General features: G+C 42.6%; 2 protein-coding genes across 2 annotated transcripts in view; both read left to right on the plus strand.

Moving 5' to 3' along the window:
- Hacl1 (2-hydroxyacyl-CoA lyase 1) overlaps nucleotides 1–14,090 on the plus strand; it is a 36,064-nt gene extending 21,974 nt beyond the window's left edge. Inside the window, exons 10-17 of the mRNA XM_028787493.1 lie at nucleotides 1,258–1,363; nucleotides 2,453–2,536; nucleotides 3,284–3,385; nucleotides 5,600–5,754; nucleotides 6,587–6,745; nucleotides 8,030–8,137; nucleotides 11,883–12,069; nucleotides 13,897–14,090. Of these exons, the coding sequence (XP_028643326.1) occupies nucleotides 1,258–1,363; nucleotides 2,453–2,536; nucleotides 3,284–3,385; nucleotides 5,600–5,754; nucleotides 6,587–6,745; nucleotides 8,030–8,137; nucleotides 11,883–12,069; nucleotides 13,897–13,929 (934 nt within the window). The 3' untranslated portion in view covers nucleotides 13,930–14,090. The remainder of the gene's footprint in view (nucleotides 1–1,257; nucleotides 1,364–2,452; nucleotides 2,537–3,283; nucleotides 3,386–5,599; nucleotides 5,755–6,586; nucleotides 6,746–8,029; nucleotides 8,138–11,882; nucleotides 12,070–13,896) is intronic.
- LOC114638910 (peptidyl-prolyl cis-trans isomerase NIMA-interacting 4) lies at nucleotides 3,392–3,984 on the plus strand. The gene has a single exon (XM_028787500.1). It carries the CDS (start codon nucleotides 3,563–3,565, stop codon nucleotides 3,956–3,958), a length of 396 nt encoding a protein of 131 aa, XP_028643333.1. The 5' UTR covers nucleotides 3,392–3,562; the 3' UTR covers nucleotides 3,959–3,984.
- Nucleotides 14,091–22,371: the final 8,281 nt, after the last annotated feature.

A 22,371-nucleotide genomic window follows, 5' to 3' on the forward strand; every position in this document is an offset into this window, starting at 1 on the left:
AAGGAAGGGCTCGGGGCAATGGAAGGGCTCGAGGCGATGGAAGGGCTCGGGGCGATGGAAGGGCCCAGGGCGATGGAAGGGCTCGAGGCACAGTACAGGAGCCTTTGATGGGTGTGTGCCAATGGGCTTCACTCGGGAGAGGAAGTTGTTTGGACTCTTACGCAATTTCATTCTTTTTGTTTTCTGGATATTTGTAAAAATTCTTCACTTGGAATCGCATAGCACGATTGCTGCCTCTGGCACCTACCTAGTGGTGTGCATCTGTACATATAGTACCATCTGTAGACTCCTTGGAATTTTCACAAAGCAACGGACCAGAATTTAGATGATCAAGTTACTGAAAATTTGTGTAAACACAGCCTTGTCTCAGTGATTTGAACATTAGGTAATTTGTAGTGTATTTTAGAAAGCAATTCCAGGTTGAGAATGTAGCTCTGTTAAGAAAGTGCTTACCTAGCAGGCGTGAAGTCCTGCACTCATGAATCGGGAATGGAGGCACGTGGTTTTATCACTGAGAACATAGTTATAAGAACCAGAAGTTCAAAGTTGTCCTCCTACATAAAGAATTTGAGGCCAATCTGGGCTACATCAGACTATTTCTTGGGGGGTTAAAAAAAAAGGAAATTCTAGAATATGAATGATGTTTATAAACACCTGCTCCTAGAAAACATATCCAGGCACAGTGGTATACACCTGTAACCCCAGCTTTTAGGAGGCCAGGGAAGAGGATCACAAGTTTGAGGCCAGCTTTAGTTAAAAAAGCAATACCCTATCTTCAAAACAAAACAAACTAACAACACATCATGTCCTTGTGTGTGTGTGTAGGTGGATGGTGTTGAGGGTGAAGCACAAACATGCACACGTAGATGTCAAAGTTGATCTTAGCTTTCTTTGTCCTTCACGCTCTCCTTAGTTTTGAGGCAGGATCTCTCTTACTGTTTGACTAGGCACCTGGCTTCCAGGACCCACCATGTCCACCTGTCCTGCCCCCAGTGCTCAGCACAGATGTGCACCACAGCAGTCAGCCCCAATGTGGTGCTGGCGATCTGAACTCAGGTTGTCAGGCTTGCCTAGCAAGCATTTTGTGCACTGAGCTATCTTCCCAGCTTTCCAAAACTTACTTTAATCTGAAAGATCAGATTTATTCTAGAAGCTCCAAATTATTTAGACCTTGAAAATATTTTAAGAAGTTTAGAACAACTCAAGAAAAAGTGTCAGTATGCTCTTGTTAAATCACATTCTTTTCTTTTTAAATAGGGCTTTGCAGTTTGCTGATGTGATTGTGTTATTTGGTGCGAGACTAAACTGGATATTACATTTTGGACTGCCTCCAAGATATCAGGCAGATGTGAAGTTTATTCAGGTACTCAGAGCGGGGCTTCAGATCAGCTCTTTGTTCCCCTCTTAGCCACTGTAAGCTCTGCTTTCTTCTCGGCTTTTGTAAAGAACCTTTTTTCTTCTGACAAAAATAGATTTTACAAATTATCTGACATAATTACAGGTGCCAGAGTTAAGCTACCCTTTCAAGCCTACAAGGTACCATGTGCTAATTCTAACCAGAAAAGCTTTCAAAGTCAAGTTTTGCATAGTTTGAAAAGGGTAATTTGCCTCTTCACAGTTCTACTGTATTTAAAGATAGGGAAAGAGGCTTAAGTAGGATGGTAGGCTGGAGAGACACCCTCCGCCTTGTTAGGGGTGAATATGTCTTTTAGATGCCAAAACTGTCAGCCTTTTGAGATCTCTAACTGCCTTTGCTTTCACCTGCCATTAAACTGAATCCCTGGAAAGTTCTAACCTCTCCCATGACTCTGTATGTGTTCCAGATAATGGCATCGGATCCCCTGGAACTGGAGTTACTGATGTGAGCCTCTAAGTGGGTGCTGGGGATCAAACCAAGGTCTCTAGAAGAACAGTTGAGGCTCTTAACTTCTAGGCAGTCTCTCTAGCTCTTCTTAAAGTTTTTTTTTGTTATACCATTGCTTATTATTTGTATTAATTACATTGATTTAGCATGTGTACGTGTGCATGTGTACATGTATATATGTATGTGTACTTGCATGTCGTGTAACATGTGCTGACGCCAGAAGACAACCTGTGGAGTTGGTCATCAGACCTGGTGGAAGGTGCTGCTATCCACTGAGGCATCACAACAGCCCTTCTGAAAGGCTTTTCAGAGCAAACACAGTGGGCTGGAGAGCTGGCTGCTCTTCCAGAGGACCCAGGTTCAAGTCCCAGCACTCACACAGCAGCTCACAATGATATGTAACTCCAGTCCTAGAGCATTTGATGCCTTCTTCTGTCCTCTTTGGATACCAGGCATACATGTGATACACAGACATACATGCAGACAAAACACACATACACATAAAATAAAAAAGATTTTGTTTTGAACGTTTCTTCAAAACAAAAATGACCAAACGTGGCTTGTTCTTTGGGTTTTTGTCTTTTTTAGATTGATATCTGTCCAGAAGAATTGGGGAATAACGTAAGGCCTTCTGTTACTTTGCTGGGAGACATAAATGCTGTTTCTAAACAGGTAAGAGCCTTTCTCTGGGTTTGAGTTTCTGTAGATTGGTCCCTAAAACAGTCAATTCTGGATAATGCTGGTTTTGATTCACTTGGTGGCATGTTTAGTGACATCACTTTTAAACTAAGTTTATAATGGAAAAGCAACTGCAACTTTTAAACTTGGTAAATTCTGCTTATTGTACATTGTTTATATTTGTGGAAGTTAGCATTTTAGAACACTAACTTAACACATAAAAATTTAAAGTCATTCAAACCAGAATTCAGTTAAGTAGAATTTACCTTTCTGAAAAAAAAATTACAGTATAGCTTTTAAAGGAATTAAATTTGACTTGTTACACAGTAGGAAAATCTAATGGTTTATTTTCAGATAATAAAGAGTTTTTTACTCTTCGAGCTGTAATCAGTGACTTGGCAGACTTCTTATTTGTATGTCATTTATACATTTCATTGTGGCAGGAGATCAGACAGGGTCACCTTTGTCACTTGATTCTGTGTAGCTGCCATGTAGAATGCACAGCGTTGAGATGCAGATGCTATTCCTGTCAAATGTGCAGTCACTTGGGTGATTTGAAGCCCTTGGTCAGTCACTCACTGCAGGCAGAGAAGCAAGTGTGTAAGCCAATGGGAAGGGCAGAACAGGGGCTGTGAGCCTCCTGCAGTGTGTCACAAGCCTTCTTTAGGAAGATTTCTATGTTCATGTGACTGAAGTCTATTTTCAAAAAGGAAAGAAAAGTTTGTTTTGTTATATTTTTAGCTTTTAGAACAGTTTGATAAAACTCCATGGCAGTACCCCACAGACAGCAAGTGGTGGAAGACTCTGAGGGAGAAAATGAAGAGCAATGAAGCTGTCTCCAAGGTAACATGGGGCCAGTGGAAATTCAAGATCCCTCAGGTTGTTGGATTGCTTAGTCCTTCCCTAATAGGGCGTAGACAGTCGTAGGAAGCACTGCACTTGTAAGCCTGGGGATGAAAAACCTAGGGCACAGTTCTCACAAGAGAGAGAGTGGGGAGAGTTCAACCGCAAGCTTAAGAGATGCCGCCAAAAGGGAAAAGTGGTTCTGGAAAAGGAGGGAAAGGAGGTGCAGCCTCTGGGAGTGACAGTGCTGACAAGAAGTCTCAGGGTCCTAAAGGTGGTGGCAGTGCAGTAAAGGTCAGACATATTCTATGTGAAAAACATGGGAAAATCATGGAAGCCATGGAAAAGTTAAAGTCTGGGATGAGATTCAGTGAAGTGGCCACACAATATAGTGAAGATAAAGCCAGACAAGGGGGTGACTTGGGTTGGATGACCAGAGGATCCATGGTGGGGCCATTTCAAGAAGCAGCATTTGCCTTGCCTGTCAGTGGGATGGATAAGCCTGTGTTTACAGACCCACCAGTTAAGACAAAATTTGGATATCATATTATTATGGTTGAAGGGAGAAAATAAAATCATATGAAAGACTGAAAAAAAAAGAGAGAGAGTGGGATAAGAGTTAAAAATGGACATGGTCACGGCTGGCCTCTACTCCTGTACTTCTCTGCTCTCTCTCCCCGCCATCTTCTCCTGTTTCTCTCCCCACCTTTGCCCTCTGCCCTGAATAAGCCACCTCTCCTTTGGAAAAAAAAAAGTTAAAAATGGTAGTGAAGCCAGACATAGGGGTCACACCTTTAATCCCAGCACTTGGGAGGCAGAGGCAGGCAGAGTTTGAGGCTAGCCTGGTCTACAAAGTGAGTTTCTAGGAAAGCCAGGGCTTTCACAGAGAAAACCTGTTTCAAATCTTAAAGAATGCTCCCCACCAAAAGGTGAGTTTTTAACTATGTAAATAAGAAACAAAATCTGTGCATGCCCTTGTGTATGCATACATGTTGTCGCTCTTGTGTGTGAGTACATGTTGTAGTTAGTGTGTGCTTTACCTTGGAAGAGCCTCAAGCTCCTTGCATGATTGAGCATCCAAAGAGTCTTGGTTTGAGACTGCTGTAAACCAGTAGAAGAAAAGCAGGCTGACTTTGGAAAGTTGTCAGTTTGATTCTGGTGCAGAATATCAGTTATATCCAGGGCGTGTTAGGAGATAGCTATCTGTTCTTAAGATATCTTTCCTTCAAGCATGTGAGTGTGATAGTTCCTTCTTCAAAATGGAAAATTTGATCAATGTTTTATCCACTTCGTCCCACACGCACACGCACATGCACATGCACACATACATGCACATGCACACACATACACACACAACACACACACACACTCTCACACACATTGCCATTTAACTTTTATGTCACTGCTAGAAACTCTTGTGGCTCTCCTCCACTGTCACCATTTCTACTGCCCAGGCTCAGTTCTGTTTTCTCGGTTATTGTAAATACCCCAGGGTCCTCACAGGGCTTGCCCCTCTGTCTGCTGTAGTGGTGTGCAGAGTCTCTGTGCATCTTGGATATATAATCTCCAGCAGAGGGGTTAGCACAGGCGAGGCTGGAGTTCTGGGACCAGATGGGACTGGTAGTGATGAAACACAGTGGCTCCTCCCAGTGCTAGCAGACCTGTGGCTGTCTGAAGACATCTACCTTGCTATGTCTCTCATTCAGGGACTTCTAAAGTAACCGATATAATGTAGCTCTTTTACAATGTGTGAGAGAAGAGCCAGGTTTTCAGATCATCTTCTGTAATCCTAACATCTTAGTTTTAAACTTAGGGCCATATTTCACATAAAAATATTCTGAAAAATGCATGACAGTATTTTTCTAAGAGAGTGCAGTAAGATTGTTCTGTTTTGTTGAACCCAGTGTTGCTTGGCCATCTTTACTGTATGACTTCAGGTGTTTGATATGGTAAGGTGTGTCAACTCACTGGGACATGGGAGATTCCCCAGCTTGTTCATCGTGTCCCAGCTGGGACTGTAGGGCACATTGTTGTGAGCATGGTTCTGGATTGTTCACAGTTCAAAGAGTAGCCACTATGCAGCCATTTGGGAATCTTGTAGCTTATTGGTAACATTAAACTGTTCTAAAATAACTATAGTAATAGCTTATTGTCATCGGTTTTTTTCATGATGTCCCAACATAATTTATTGTATACTCGCTTCTGCTGTTTTAGGAATTAGCTTCCAAAAAGTCCCTCCCTATGAATTATTACACAGTGTTCTTCCACGTTCAAGAACAGCTGCCCAGAGACTGTTTCATAGTAAGCGAGGGAGCAAACACCATGGACATTGGACGGACTGTGCTTCAGAACCACCTTCCTCGTCACAGGTGAGACTCCAGGAAGAAATGACAGCATGTCTCATTTGAAACCCCAGTGAAGCTGATTATAAAAAACATTTGACGACTGTACATGCCTAGTGTATAGGAACATATTTCATAAATGTATTTTAAATTTTTCTTCAGATGTCTTTCATTTATTTTATGTGTGTGATTTGCCTGTGTGTATGTATGTGTACCACATGTCTGCTTGGTGCCCTCAGAAGTAAGAAAGGGGCTTTTGGATTCCCTGGAACTGGAGTTACAGGCCATTGCAAGCCTCCATGTGGTGCCAGGGATAAAACTCAGGTCTTCTGACAAAGCAACAAGTTTTCCTAACCTCTGAGCCATCTCTCCAGCCCCACATAAGTGGTTTTTTATTGTTATTGTTTTTCCTGATGAGGTTTTTCTGTATAGCCCTGGCTGTCCTAGAACTTGTTCTGTAGACCAGGCTGGCCTTGAACACAGAGATCTGCCTGCCTTTGCCTCCTGAGTGCTGGGATTAAAGGCATACACCACCACTGCCCAGATCATAAATATGTTCTTCAGTGAGATTTTATAGTTTTATAGTTTTTATGCATCATAGTCCTTGGTATAGTATAATTTGCATATTCATTGTTCTGAGAATATATTTATAGTCATCCAAGCAAGCGTGAGTGGCTGTTTCCTTTCATGCTGTTTATCCTTGACAAATTAGTTCCTTATGTTCCAAAGATTTTATATTAAAGAAAAACATTTATTAATTTTTTCCACAAACCACATAAACATAGACTGAAAGGGTTTTGTTAACACTGCACTGCATGATATGTGTAAGAGAGTTTGATTTTAGTTTTCTTCTTAACAGGCTTGATGCTGGTTCTTTTGGAACAATGGGAGTTGGTTTGGGATTTGCTATTGCAGCCGCTATAGTGGCTAAAGAGAGAAGTCCTGGGCAGCGAGTGGTCTGTGTGGAAGGAGACAGTGCCTTTGGATTCTCTGGCATGGAAGTGGAAACCATCTGCAGGTAATGCAGAGCTGGAAGTCATAGTATTCCATGCTCATAACTAGGAAGTCTTACAAGACTCTCTTGCTTCATAAGCAGGTGTCCTGCATGGCACTGTCCGAGCTTTCATGGAGAAAGCAGAGACATATCAACTGAGGACTCTGCCACCCCCTTACCCAGCTGTAGTTAAGCTATAATAAATCTGTTCTGCTTAGTGGGGTTCTGTGAATCATGTTTTGGGATTTTCAAAGCTTTGATATATAAAACTGTCAAGATCAAGGTTTGGCAAGAACTCTGTAGTCCTGAGGTAGCAGTGGAGGCAGAAGGATGTGGAGTTCCAAGTTATCCTCTGCTGCATAGCAAGTTCAAGGTCAGCCTGGACTACATGAACCCATGTATTAGGATAAAATATGGTCTGTCAGAGGTCTATATTGACAACCACTTGATATATGCCAAAAGATGATGTATGGAGAGAATTTAGCTTTTTTTTTAAAAGTTTTATTTCTTTCTTTCATGTATGTGGGTAACTTTCACTGTCTTCAGACACACCAGAAGAAGGCATTAGATGCCCATTACAGATGGTTGTGAGCTACCATGTTGTTGTTGGGAATTGAACTCAGGACCTTTAGAAGAGCAGTCAGTACTCTTAACCGCTGAGCTATCTCTCCAGCCCGAGAATTTAGCCGTTGATAACTCCCTTCTAGCACAGAGAACAAATAGTTGCCATGTTCCTTTACTTAGTTGTATCACGACTCCAAGCCCTCAGAAATTGTATATGTTTAGACAACAAAGCCCACATTCTTTGTCAGCTTTCTGGGTTTTTAGCTTTGCTATACTGTTGAAGACATTGTGGATGCTCTTTCTCTGTACTGATCATGCTGTGCTGTTTGATCAGAGATGCAGATTGGGTGTTAGTTGTCTGTGCTTCTCACAGCATCCAGCGCAGGCTGGTTGTCATCGAGGCATTCAGTAATAGAATGAGACTTTTCAGTGTTCCTAGGAACCATTTAGAAATAGGCCTCAGAGGAGTGGGGAAGATGTTTTTTCTTGTAACCAACTGGAGAAGTTCAGTGATTTACCCAAGGTTCATAGCTAAGTAGATTACCAGGCTGAGTCTTGAACACTTTCCACTACTCTGATGTTTCTATCAGTGATTTGGTATTTTTTCATTAGGATAATAAATACTTGATTTTCTCTCTGATATTGAGATTTTCTTATAGAAAACATCCACTTTTAAGTAAAAATTTCAGTTTTAATAAAAGAAATTGCTTTAGGAAGGATGACATCTTCATAGTTTATTTTCAGGTACAACTTGCCAATCATACTCTTGGTAGTGAACAATAATGGAATTTACCAAGGTTTTGATGCTGACACCTGGGAGAAAATGTTAAATTTTCAAGATGCTACTACAATGTGAGTAACTTAAAACAGTGTATAATTATATTATGCCAACTATATTATGTCAAGTATTTGGTTTGTCTTTTTTTTTTTTTTAATTTTTTTTGTTTTTCCAGACAGGGTTTCTCTGTGTAGCCCTGGCTGTCCTGGAACTCACTCTGTAGACCAGGCAAGCCTCGAACTCTCGAACTCAGAAATCTGCCTGCCTCTGCCTCCCAAGTGCTGGAATTAAAGGCGTGCACCACCACTGCCCAGCTTGGTTTGTCGTTTAAAAGTTTGCTGTGTTGGAATGCGGCTCCATATCATACACTTGGTTAGTTCCTCAGGCCCTTTAAAGGGCAGAAGCCATCGCTTCATGGTTCCTTTTTATAAGACTACCCATGACAGTTGATTGTTTATAATCAGGGAACCACTGAAGACGCAGAGCAAGCTCTGTGTTTACATTTAAGTAGCAGTAGTGCTGTTACTGACACCGTACTAGGGAGGACTATCGATGCTGTATTAGTCAAGGTTCTCTCAAGGAACAGAACTCATGAGTGTATAGAAGAATCAGCATATGTTATAAGGGGAGTTATTAGTGTGGTTTACAGGTTGTGGTTTGTCTGGCTAGTTCAACAACAGAAGGACTCAATAGTTGTTCAGTCCACGAGGCTGGTCTTTAGTCTGTGTTGGAATCCTGACGAAGCAGGCTATAATACCAGTGAAGGAATGTCTCAGCAGCAGAATAGATGGACTTGCCAGCAAGAGTGAGGGCAAGCAGCCAAAAGCAAAAGCTCCCTTCTCCCACGTCCTTTTGTACAGATGCCATCAGGGGTGGGTCTTCCCACCTGAAATGATCCAGTCAAGTGAAGCCTCTCACAGACATGCCCAGATGCTTGGGTTTTAGTTGATTTCAGATGCAGTCAAGATGACAGCCAAGCTTAGCCATCACAGGTGCTGGTGTGTTATGTATAATTTAAAGATCTTGCTTTCTTTTACCACAAAGGCTAAACCTTTATTATCTGATGCCAGAGTCAAACTGAAGACTGTTAGAACTGGCTGTGGGTATACAAATAAAAGTTTATGAGACAGTGAGGATAGAGAAGAGTATAGTGTTTTCATTTATGTATGGTTTCACAGTTGTTTTTACCATTTGTATTAGTTACTTCATTGCTCTGATAAAATATCACAACCAAGGAAACTTATGGAAAAAAAAGTTTAATCAGGCTTAAAGTGCTAGAGGGTTAGAGTTTCTGATGGTGGAGTGAAGACATGGGGCTGGAGCACCCCTGAGAGCTCACACTGTGATCCACAAGCAGGAGACACAGTACACTGGGAATGGCATTGTCTTTTGAAAGCTCAAAGCCTGCCCCCAGTAGTAAACCTCCTCCAAAGAGGCCACACCTCATAATCCTTCCCAAATAGTTCCACCTACTGGGGACCAAGTATTCAAACACATGAGCCTATGGCGGCCATTTTTATTCAAACCACCACACCATGCCTTTTCTTTGGCTTCATTATAGTTGATAATATAGACTGTGTTGACGGGTGTAGTAGCTCCTGATCCCATGTTGCTACTTAAATTTAGTTAAAAGTAAAGTGAAAAGTTCAGTTTCTAGACTGAGGATGTGGTTCAGGTGGTAGAGTACTTGCCTTTTATGCACAACGCCCTGAGTTTGATCCCCAGTATTTCATATCTTGAATATACTGGGGCACACCTGTAATCCTGACATTAAAGGCAAGAAGTTCAAGGTCATCCTTAGCTGCATAGCAAGTGTCTTAGGGTTTTACTGCTGTGAGCAGGACACTGTGACCAAGGCAACTCTTATAAGGGACAACATGTAATTGGGGCTGGCTTACAGGTTCAGAGGTTCAGTTCATTATCATCACAGCAGGAAGCATGGCAGCATCAGGCAGACAGTGCTAGAGGAGCTGAGAGTTCTGCATCTTGATCTGAAGGGTAGCCAGGAAGAAAGACATCCTCACACAGCTAGGAGGAAACTCTCAAAGTCCACCCCTACCACTCCAACAAGGACACACTTCCTAATAGTGCTACCGCCTGGGCCAAGCATATTCAAACCACCAGAGCAAGTCTAGGCCAGCTTGAATTACATAAAACCCAGTTTCTTATTTTAAAAGAAAAGAAATTCTCTCGTCTTTAGCTGAGAAGTTGTTGACAGTTGATGGCTCCATGACAGATGATCTGATGCCCTCTTCTGGCTTCCTTGGGTACTGCACACATGTGTACCCAGACATCATGCCAGTATAACACCCATACACATAAAATAAAAATAAATCTCTTGTTGCCAAGCATGTTGGCACACTCCTTTAATCCCAGGCAGAGGCAGGGAGATCTCCGAGTTTGAGACCAGGCAGTCTGGTCTACAGAGTGAGTTCTGGGACAGTCAGGGCTACACAGGAAAACCCTGTCTCAATCAATCAATCAATCAATAAATAAAATATTTTTTAATGATTCAATTTCTTGGTTTAGTTCAATTTCAAGTACTCATAGTAACAGACAGCGTGTGGCCAGCATACTGTACATAAACCATCTCTATCATTACAGAAAGTTCTTTTAGACGTTGCTATATCAACAATAAAAATACAGGGAGCTATGTGTAGTGACACATATGTGTAGTCCACCTACTCTTCCTGGATGCTGAGGCAAGAGGACTGCTTAAGCTGATGAGTCCAAGACTCGATCACACACACAAAGATTCAATACAAAATATGGGGAAAACTTGGGAGGCGGAGGCAGGGGGATTCAGACTTGAAGTTAGCAGCCTGAGCTATGTACTGAGTTCCAGGTCAGTCTGCTATGTAGCAAGGACCTGTCCCAAAACAAGCAAAAATAAAGGGGGTACAGTCTCGTGTGCTGACATCTCAGCCCTCATGGTGCTATCTCCACACTGTGCCCTCTACTGCTTCTGTGTAGTGAACAGCCAGCTGTACCAGAGGACAAGAAACATGGGCCAGACTGCTCTGTGACATTGCCAGTTAGCCTTGTTAGCATTGCCTGATGATCTACATGACCACACATACCACAGCCTGCAGCCAGGTGACTCAGTACACACTTTGAGAAATGCACATATCTCTCCGAATCTCATGGAGCCACTGAAAAGTTAGTGTCAACAAGAACCAAAGCCTTCACAAAGCTGAAACTCAAAAAACTGAGACGATTAATGACTTCAAAGTTGAAGGCTTTCAGATTGAAGGGTATACTCACATCCAACAATTAGAATTCAGATGGTAGTTTAAAGTGCTGTCATAGGGTTGTTGGGTATTGTCAGGGCTAGAGCCCAGTGCCAGCTGATTGTTTGTTTGGGTTGGATTTGGTTTGGTTGGTTGGTTTTGCTCTAAAGGGGAAAAGAACTATATTTTTAAAAATCTATCAGAAAAAAACAAAAACAAACAAGCAAACAAAAAAAAAATGCAAGCATGTTGGTACCTGCCTTTCCTAGCCAGTCAGTAAACTGTCGGTTATTGTTGTAGTAGCTGTTAAGGATTTTGTCACTGGCAGATGAAGCTGCAGTTTCTTTTAGTAATAAAAGGCCTGGAGTTCAGCTAACTCACCAAAGGTGCCTGAAAATCCTGAGGTGGAACAGAGGAAGGACAGGGACAAGGACATTTGTGTTACATACTGCTGTTACATAGAGCTGTTCTGGAAAAAAAAAGTATGCCCTATGGGTTAGCTTAAATTTTTTGCAGATAATCTTGGGAAATTCTTTGTTTCTAGAAGCTTAAAGATTTTAGTTTTGCTGACTTACAACTTGCTTTTCAGTGTCCCTCCAATGTGTCTCTTGCCAAACTCACATTATGAGCAGATCATGACTGCATTTGGAGGCAAAGGGTATTTTGTACAAACACCAGAAGAGCTCCAAAACTCACTGAGGCAGGCTCTGCAAGACACAAGTAAACCCTGTCTTATCAACATCATGATTGAACCACGAAGTACACGCAAAGCCCAGGTAGGTTCAGTTGCTAAGCAGAAGGCAAGAAATGTATATTCTCTCTCTTTCCTGAAAAGCATACCCAAGTCCAGAGTTCCATCTAAGTCCGTTTCTGAGTTTGGCAGTTTCGTTTGCTTATTCAACAAAATATTTGTTGAGATGTTGTTATGTGTGCTTGTTTAGAGTGCCGGGTAAGTAAATCCAGGCTCTGCCCTCATCCCCAGAGCTTACATTTCAGACAGGGAAGTGGACAGTAGGCTACCTCACAACTCCATGCTACATGACAGAGTACAGTGACCAGGAGGACAGCATTGATGTTCTCAGCAGGTATAAGTGAAGAAATACATTGTTGTTGTAGGAAATCCCATTGGCGGTAGTATGTATACTGTGATCAGTGATCACTTAGCAGGGAGGAGATGGCAAGGGGTCTGGGGCTCTGTGTCAAGAGGCAGCTGGCCAGTTGGAGGAGCTGAAGGAAAACACAGTGCAGTGAGCATAGAGTGGACGAGTCTGTAGCCAGTGTAGACCAGCCAGTCTGCAGCCAGTGGTGTGTGCAGCCAGTGGGTCTGTGCAATTGCAGTCAACTTAGTCCCTGTGACCTCTAGTGGGTATTGATGCAGTCGTACAATAGTGAGATAAACATCGACGTGCAGCATGTGATGTTACCCTTCCATCTTAGAGTAAGCTGGTTTTCATTCTTAATCTGTGTACTCTGCACCTTCCACCTGCTTGTGCTTACATACCTGTCCAAGATTCCACTCTGCCTACCAGCCACTCTTCAGAGCAGAAAGTATAATATTCATTCCCTCTCCCGTCTCCTTTCCCCACTCCAGCATGTATGTATGTATGTGATCTATGTGCATTTACATATGTCCGTGCACATGTGTGTGTTGAGTATGTAGACCGGAGGCTGACTTCAGATGTCTTCCTCGATTGTGTTTTACATTCTTATTTACTGAGCCAGAGTCTCCTCCTGTACAATGATATGGCTAACTCACCCCAGAGGGATCTCAGCCTCCCCTCCCAGGCACTGAGGTCACATGCGGTGATGTGGGTGCCAGGAGTCAGAACTCCAGTCCTCATGCCTGCCCGGCAAGCACTTTACCCACGGAGCCATCTCTCTAGTCCCTCTCTCTTGGTTCTTATGAGCAGATACCTGAACAATCAATATACAGCAGTTAATTTGGAAACTGTCAGATAGAATTCTGCTGAAATTCTGTTTGTGTAAAAGTAGACATGGGAGACCTCAGAATTTACCTTAGAGCTGAGAGAAGATGCTCCAAACAGAGCCTGCCGGTCGTGCAGATGGACACAGTAGGTCAGGAGGGAGCGGGTGGTGACACTGGCAGGGATCCTTCCAGTCCTTGTAAAGACCTTCTTCAACATCCGAACTACAGTTTCCTATGAACATCATTTGCATATTTCAGAAGAAGTATAACTTATCACTCCCATTTGCAATTCTGTGGGATTATCCTTATATCGGATACTTCAACACTTTTTTCTTTATTCCGGTGGGATTCTGACATGTTTTCATTTCCAAGCTGTTATTTTTTTTATTGAATGTTTGTCTATCACCATTCGCCACTGACTCGCAGTGGCTGGCTGCTTCCCGCTTTCTGCAGGAATATCTAAGTGTCTATAGTAAGCTGTGTCTGGGCCTAGTGGGGAGGGCACCATTAGTGAACTGGTCTCACTAATTAATTTCCAGCTCTATTTGACCAAACACAAAGCTTCTTTTACCATTGTTGTATGGTTTTTCTAGATCTTAAAGGGATTACAGAGAGGATAAAGGGTAATACAATCATTTCTTCACCTGAATGCTGTCTCTTTTTTTTCCCCCTCTAGGCTTTTCACTGGTTGACCCGTTCTAACATGTGAATAAACTACTTGATGGTTTTGAGGAATTTCCTCTTTCCTGCAAGGTAGAATTTACTTTAGAATTTTGCAAAATTACCATAATGCTAAAATTGTATTTTAAAATACACTTTAAATTGTGTTTTATAGTAAAGAAATTGATTAAAGCCAGACTTTATTTGTTATGACTTTGTTTTTTTTTTTTAATGTGCGTTGATGCGTGCTTGTATTCGTGTATGAGGGTGATAGCCCCCCTGGAGTTACAGACAGTGCTAAGCTGCCAAGCAGGAAATTGAACCTGGGTCCTCTGAAAGAGCAGCCAGTGCTCTTAACCACTGAGCCATCTCTCCAGCCCCATGATTTTGGATCTTAAACAGTGCCAAAGGCTTATATGCTAAAGGCTTAGTCAGTAGCTCCTGGCACTGTTCGATGGTGGAGTGAGTCACTGGGGATTAGGAGTCAGCGTGCATGCCACTCCTCGAGCCCACATACCAGAGCTGAGCAAGGCCTTTCGTGAAGCCCCTGCCATGATGGACCCCAGGCACAAAAGCAAAAGGGTGAAGTGACCACGGACTGGAACTCTCACCACTGAGCAAGAGCTGGAGGGATGACTCTGCAGTTAAGAGCACAAACTACTCTTGCAGAAGATGTGAGTTTGTTTCTGAGCAACATTGGGTGGTTCACAACCGCCTGCAATCGCAACTCCAGGGATTTAATGCCTTCAGCTTCCTTTAGCACCCACTCTCATGCAAATACCCCCACACAAATGCATATATACACACAATTTAAAATAAAATAAATCTTGAAGCTTAAAAAGCTGTGAACCAAAATATTTCTTCCTTTTAAATTGATTTTCTTCAGTATTTTTGTCAAAGAATGGAGATCGACTAACAGTATCCTACCCTATAAGTAACCAAACAATAACATCATAAGTGTTGAGCTGACAAGTTAGACATCAGCTTCCTTTTATGTAAATCTGAGTTAATTTCCCAAGTTAAAACTGTAGCCAGTGGTGGTACATGCCTTTAATCCCAGCACTTGGGAGGCAGAGGCTGGTGGATTTCTGAGTTCCAGGACAGCCTGGTCTACAGAGTGAGTTCCAGGACAGCCAGGGCTACACAGAGAAACCTTGTCTCAAAAAAAACAAACAAACAAACAAAAAAAAACAAAAAAAACCCCCTGTATTCTTTAAAAACACTTTCTGGAGAAAGCTGTAAAAATGATGTAACATTCAGAGATCCTAAGAGTACCTCTCTGCTGCTGTATGTACTTGTTCTATTTTGTATTTTATTTTTGAAGACTTGGCTCTAATCTCAGTTGTTGCGGGCACTTGCCCTATAGTTGAATGTTTTTCTTGGAAAGGACTTACTGATCCAGAGAAGTCACACCACCTCCAAACTATCCACTGTAGATTAGCTACCTTGAGTATGTATACTACACAGAGACCCACGATACTATCTGTGGTACATTGTCATGTGCCGTGTAAGGACATTTTGGTCATTGGCAGACCACACAATGGTAGTGTTGCCTTAAGATTATAAGGGAGCTAGAAAATTTCTCTCACCAACCTGAGTTACCCTGAGAACTCAAGGTGAGCCTGAGCTGCTTGTGGAGAGACTGTCTCAAAAAGAGCCAGGCTGGAGATTTGGCTGAAGTAGATTGCTTGCCTCCAACACACCAAGCCCTGAGTTCAATATCCTCAGCACTGCCAATAAATAAATAAACAATAATTGAGCAGAAGAAATCAGACAAATGGTTCAGAGCATAAAAGCACTTGCTTTGCAGAGTTTGATCTCTAGAACCTACATCAATGTAGAAAGGGGGAACCAGGTCTACAAAGTTGACCTCTGACCTCTACACATTGGCTATAACACACACATACCCACATATGTGCATGCACTCACATACAAATAATAGCTTTTAAAGACAGAATCGTGGCATAAGGCCGTGCACCCAAACTGGGTTTACACAATTATGGGAAAACGACAAGCAATACAGCTTGGAACTTCAGGATTTTAACACGGGTTTCACAGTTGTAATGCAACTTAGTGATAGAAGTATCTTTATGTCATTTTTGTCTCCTAGAAAATGTTAAAAGTGAGCCAGGCAGTGGTGACACATGACTTTAATCCTAGCAGGTGTAGAGAGCCGTGGAAAGCAGAGACAGCGCTGGCAATCCGATGCTCTCACAAGTTCTGTAATTTACTGCTTTTGTTAAGGGAAAGCGCTCGAAGTCACAAGCCCATCCCGGGGCATATAGGATTTTATGGGCAATTAACCAACCACATATGTACACATCACTCCAGAGGGTATTTAACCAGGACCTTCTTGGGGCTCGGGGCCTTTTCTCCCAGCCTGTTTCCACCAGCCGGCCTTTTTCCAGCGGGTCTTTCCTCTATAACATCGTAATAAAGATCTGCTGAAGAACTTTGGTGTGTGTGTGATCTCGCTGGCGAGTGCACGCCCCCAACAAGCAGGATGTAGAGATGGCTGGATCTTTGTGAGTTCAAGGCCAGCCTGGTCTACAGAGCAAGTTCCAAGACAGCCTGAGCTACACAGAAAAACTCTGTCTTGAAAAAAATCAATCAATCAATCAGTGCCCAATGACAACAAAAAGAAAATGTTGAAAGTGTTTTTGAAGTTGTTGGGAATTGAGTACATGCCAAGCAAAGAGTCTACCATAGAGCTATCTCTTTAGCTAAAAGTAAACTTTTTTTAAAAAAATCAGAACTGTATTTTAGAATATTAGAATAGGAGGCTGGAGAGGTGACTCGGAGTTAGCCGCTCTTGCAGAGCCTAGGTTCAGTTCCCAGCACCCGGGAGAGGCTCACAACTGCCTATAACTCCAGTTCCAGGTGATCCACTGCCCTCTGCTGGCCTCCCAGGAACCAGGCATATGCATTGTACACACAGACAAATGCAAGTACTTGATTATTAATAATAATGACTAGAACTAAAAATTAAAATATTAGAAGCAGATATACCTGTTATTTTTACAGTTTTTCATGAATCAAAGCACAAGACTTTATATAAAAATTTAGCTTATATATATTACACTAGATTTGTCCACATTGGCTAAGTTGTAGCACAAGAGACCACCTCAGTGTGGGAAATTTCTAGCTTTAGATGAGAACCCAGGAGATTTTTACAGTGAGCAATGTATGGCTCTGACAGGGCCCTGATCCAAGTCTGCTTATGTAGATTTAAATGTAGCAAGCCCAAACTGCATAGGAGGAATCACAGAGGAGCATTGGGCTTGGGTAGCCCACATAACCTCAGCAATCTCTACCCATAGACATCTGCCTGACAGCCAAAAGTAATATGTTTGACACAGATTAGGTGGAGGGCGTAATATTTTTTAGTTGAACTATATAACTCCAGGTAGATATAATTAGGGGTAAATGTCCACTTTTCTAGCTATGTTATCCTTAGAGGAAAAAAAAAAATGTTGGCTGATTAATAGTCTGGCCAGCAGAGGTCAGTCCAGATTAATCCAAGAACACCATACCTGATTATCCATTCCCAGCTTATTTGGTAGAACAACCTTGTAGTTAGTTTTATCATAGGTGTTACTTCTTAGAAGGGTAAAATATTGAGAAATTCTCTCTAGTTGTATATACCTGTAATCCCAGGAATCAGGCAGATAGACCATTAGAATCTTAAATTTGAGGTTGGCCTGAGCTACATAGTAAGAACCTTTGTCTCAAAAACAAAGCTCCTTTAATATGAATGAGTTTATTGATAATCAAAATCATAAATAATGTTTGACATGGTAGCACACCTCTTCAATCTCAGCACTCAGGGAAGCAGAGGCAGGCAGACCTCCCTGAGTTTGAGATCAAACCTTGGATTACATATGGGCCAGTCAGAGCTACATGGCAAGACCCTGTCTCAAAAACAAAGCCTTAAACATTTTCATCTTATAGCTGAATACATCCATGCTTACAAAGTCCTGGTAATAACTCAAATATGATCTCTTAGGTCAGTTCCTCAGCTGGTTGCTTGGGCATATTTCATGGGGGTTATTTGGGGAGCCCAAAAGCTACCCAAGCCCATAGCACTTTGTCCAGCATACAGAATGCACTGTCATTTGGAAAGGAGGGCCCTTAGCAGGGAACACAAGCTGGAAACTAGCAGTGATTCAGGGTGAAGAACAGTGGTTTATTTTTGAAGTAAGTGGTTCTTCCTCCCATGTACAGTAGATATTTTCAGGAAAGTGGGTCACCATGTCAGCAGGGGTTCACGAAATATGAGTTATATGAGAACTCAGTAAAATACAGTTCTGTGGACATTATATGACGTCAAAAGATTTGGCCCCCTTAGGGAAAAGTCTCAAGTCTATTTCAAGGAAATGATAATCTTTGGAACGCCAAAAGAGAAAAGAAATCAAAAGTGAAAACAATAACTTACCCTGCCATCCTTACCCACCCCTCCTTTGGCAAGACCCTGCCATTAGCCAAGCTGGCCTGGAACTCAGTATGTAGTTCAGGCTGGCTTCAAACTCGTAATCATTCTGCTTCCACCTCCCAAGTGCTGGGTGATTTTTAAGAAAGACTTGGAAAATACGGCATTGCTATGAAGAAGGTCCTGGAATAAATGCAAACTTAGATTACACTAGAGCACCATATGAGTGTTTTAAGACACCTGAAAACCAGTTAAATCCTAGTTGGGAATTTGGCAGAAAACCTGAGAAACCTGTGCTGCCCGCTATAGGGGGTGGGGTACATGCTGAGGAAGGTTGAAGACCGGGTGTTGTCTGTTTGTAATTGTGCCACTAAGCTAAAACTGAGTCACGTGGAAGAGAGTATCTGATGGCCTGCTGTGCTCTACCAGTAGAAGGAACAGTAAAGACCACCATGGATTCAGCTCTGACAGGTACCACTGCCTCTATGTGAGGATTCCACTGGACAATCTTCCATCTTCCCTCCTCCTCAAGACCTTTATGTCCAAAAAAAGGGATAGCTGGTCAACAAATCCACAGCAAGTTCGGCTGGTGCACTAATCCCTCCAGTTAATGAGTAAAGAAAGGCACACCTAGAAATTCCAGTGTCTCCAGTTTCAGAGTGAAGGGAAGCTTGCAAGGTTGGCCCATAGCATAGAAATAACCACAGAGATGGCAAGATCCATCGCTTCTTTCCTGCTGTCAGTGGAGCTGGCTCTGTGGTGTGGTTAATCTCCAGCCATGTGGTCTTCTTCTCCCAAGGCTTGTTCTATTGGTCCCCGAGTGTTCCTGATGGCATTGGCCTCCCCACTTATGGTCACAGGAGAGTCGGGAAGCCAGGTATGGCCCCACCCCAGCTCCAGCTTAGCTCCTGCTATTCTTCCTGTAGTCCAAGATCCATTCTTATCCCACAGTACTTCTGCAAAGCTGCCTTCCTTCTAGTGCCCCAGCTACACTGTAGCATCTCTGTAACACACATGGTAAGTTAACTCCCATCTCTCCCTGTTTGTGAGCACCTGTGTGACCCAGGTCACCTCCCCTATCCTTTAGACCTGCATCCTCTTGCCCCTGTTTGGTCAGCTCCATTGCAACTAACCCTACTTACACCAGGCAAACACAATACAGTATCACTGTCCCAGGAAGGAAGACTCAGGAGACAGATCACTGAAGCCACAGACTTTTAAATAAGTACACAGGTGATTGACGACCTATCTTCTAAGGACCATAAACCTGTCCTAATGCCTGGATATTGAATAAACTCCACAATGCTAGGGGCAGAGGCTGGGGCAGGTGAGGCCCCAAATTAATTGAAGTTTAGGTTTCTACCTTGGCAAAATACAGTTCAAATTTTAAGTTCAATTGTGACAATAAATATTTCTTTCACACTTGAGGGCTAAAGTCTGGATTTTATCCCTTAAGTATCCATTTTAAAAAAAAAAAAAAAAGCCTGTTCTACCATTCCTGCATGGACACTCTCCATGGGCTCCTCCGCCCACTCCCTCACTTTGTCCCTCCCTGTTCCTCTCACACAGTTTTTTGGTTTTTTGTTTTGATTTTTTGTTTTTTGTGATTCTTTGTACTCAGGTTTTTTTTACATGTTAATTGTGATGATCAATCTTGTCAACTTGATTGGATTGATTGAAGAGATGTTTAGTAACGTTTCTAAAAAAACATTTTGGCTGTTATGCGCAAGAGAGACTTTTTCAGAGAGTATTAAGGAAGGGAAGAAAACCCACCCCGAATGTGGGTGGCACCGTCCAATAGGCTGGGAGGCTTAAAGGGCAGTGGTTCAGCAGGGAGAGGCGATCCCTACCACACCTGATGAGTTCGATCTCTGGAACCCACATTGTAGGAGACAACCAACTCCTACAAGTGTATCCATGTGTGCACACATACTGTAGTGTTTATACTAGTGTGTGTGTGCACACACACAAATAAATGCAAATTTAAAATCCCTTTTAAAAGCTTTTAAATGAGAAGAAGAAAGCCTGCTGGCATGGGTATATTCTCTCTTCTGCTCCCTGACTGCCATGACTCTTTCCCCCACCACATCCTTCTTCCATGACATTTCTGCCTTACAATGGGTCTAAAAGATATGGTGACAACCAACCATGGGCTGAAACCATGAACCAAAAATCTTCCCTCCTTTAACTTGTTGATCAGAGTGACAAAAGACTGATTCATTCAGACAAGTGGTACTGAGAAATGAGGTCATTGCTCTAATCACCTGACTGTGCTTTCTATAGAGTTTTCTTTTTAAACTGGTTTGAATAATAAATGTGGAGACGCAGTCCAGAAGAAGGTGTAGAAGACAAACAGGGTTCTGGTGTGAGACCAGCGGTCTAGAATGCTGACAATATGAATAGTAGAGGGTACCCCTGAGGACTGGTGAGATTAAAGTAGAGGCCACTCATGTGAAATTCTAGCTAAGAAAAAAATTTCCCATGCTCTAGATTTTGAAACTAAATTTTTTTAAATGAACTAATTTTACAGGAATTTTCAAGGCATCGCAGCACAGGGAATATTGCACAGTTATTGCTGGAGGCTTTTAGCCAAGTTTAAAATAAGGCTTGAGAGCAAAAAGCATAGTTAAAAAGTTAGAAAAACAGTTTTCCCAGAAAAGAAGCCCATGAAACTGAAGACAACCCTTGACTGAAGAATGGATAAAGAACATGTGGCTCGTGTACACAATGGAATCCTACTCCTTTATTAAAAACAACATCATGAAATTTGTGAGCAAGTGGATGGAACTAGAAAAGATCATCCTGAGTGAGGAACCCAGACCTAGGAAGACACACATAGTATGTACTTACTTATAAGTGGATATTAGCTGTAAAGTAAAGGATATTCATGCTACAATCCACAGACCTAGAGCGGCTAAGTGTGGTGGTTTAAATATGCTTGGCCCAGGGAGTGGCACTATTAGGAAGTGTGGCTGGCCCTGTTGGAGTAGGTGTGTCTTTGTTGGAGGAAGTGTGTCATTGTGGGGGTGGGCTTCAAGACCCTCCTCCTAGCTGCCTGGAAGACTCTTCTGGCTGCCTCTGGATCAAGATGTAGAACTCTTAGCTCCTTCTCCAACACCACGTCTGCCTGCACACTGCCATGCTTCCCACCACGATGATAATGGACTGAACCTCTGAAACTGTAAGGTACCCCCAGTTAAAGGTTGTCCTTTATAGGAGTTGCCTTAGTCATGATGTCTCTTCTTAGCAATGGAAACTCTAAGACACTAAATAACAAGGAGACCTCAAGTGGTATGCACGGATCTCCCTGGGAAGGGGAAATATAATAGATTTCACCAGTGGACTGGAGATGAGAGTGGGAACAGGAGGGAACAGGTTGGAGGGAAAGAGTACAGGGAGAGATGACTGAAATTGGATGGCATTTTTGGGAATGAGATAGAGACTCATGGAATGGAAACTCCATGGATTCTACAAAGGTGACCCTAGTGAAAAGTCCTAACAATGGGGGATACAGAATCTGAACTGGCCTTCTTCTCTAACCAGACAAGACTTCCAGTGAAAGGATCAGGGTACCAACCCAGCCACAAAACCTCTGACCTACAATTTGTCCTGCTGGGGTAAAGATGGCACAGAACTTAAGGGAGTGGCCAACCAATGAGTGGTCCAACTTGAGACCCATGCCACCAGAGGGAGCCCACACCTGACACTGCATAGAGGGCCAGGATAGCCCAGAGACTTCGGATAGATCTAAACACAGCCAGCCACCCCAATCCCCCAAAGTCAATGAGATGATTCCTATTGATATTCTGCTGTCCTTGTAGATTGGAGCCTACCCTAATCCCCGTCAGGGAGGCTCATCCAGCAACTGATAGAAACTAATGCAGAGACCCATAGTCAAATATTAAGCAGAGTTGGAGGAATCCTGCAGAAGAAGAAGATTCCAGAGGGGTCAAGGACACCACAAGAAACCCCATAGAATCAACTAGCCTGGGCTCGTGGGACTCACAGAGACTGAATCCACAATCAAGAAGCTGTATGGGTCTGACGTAGGCCTTCTGCATG

The sequence above is a fragment of the Grammomys surdaster genome, unplaced genomic scaffold, assembly GCF_004785775.1.
Source record: "Grammomys surdaster isolate TR1022 unplaced genomic scaffold, NIH_TR_1.0 125669, whole genome shotgun sequence".
Taxonomy (NCBI): Eukaryota; Metazoa; Chordata; class Mammalia; order Rodentia; family Muridae; genus Grammomys; species Grammomys surdaster.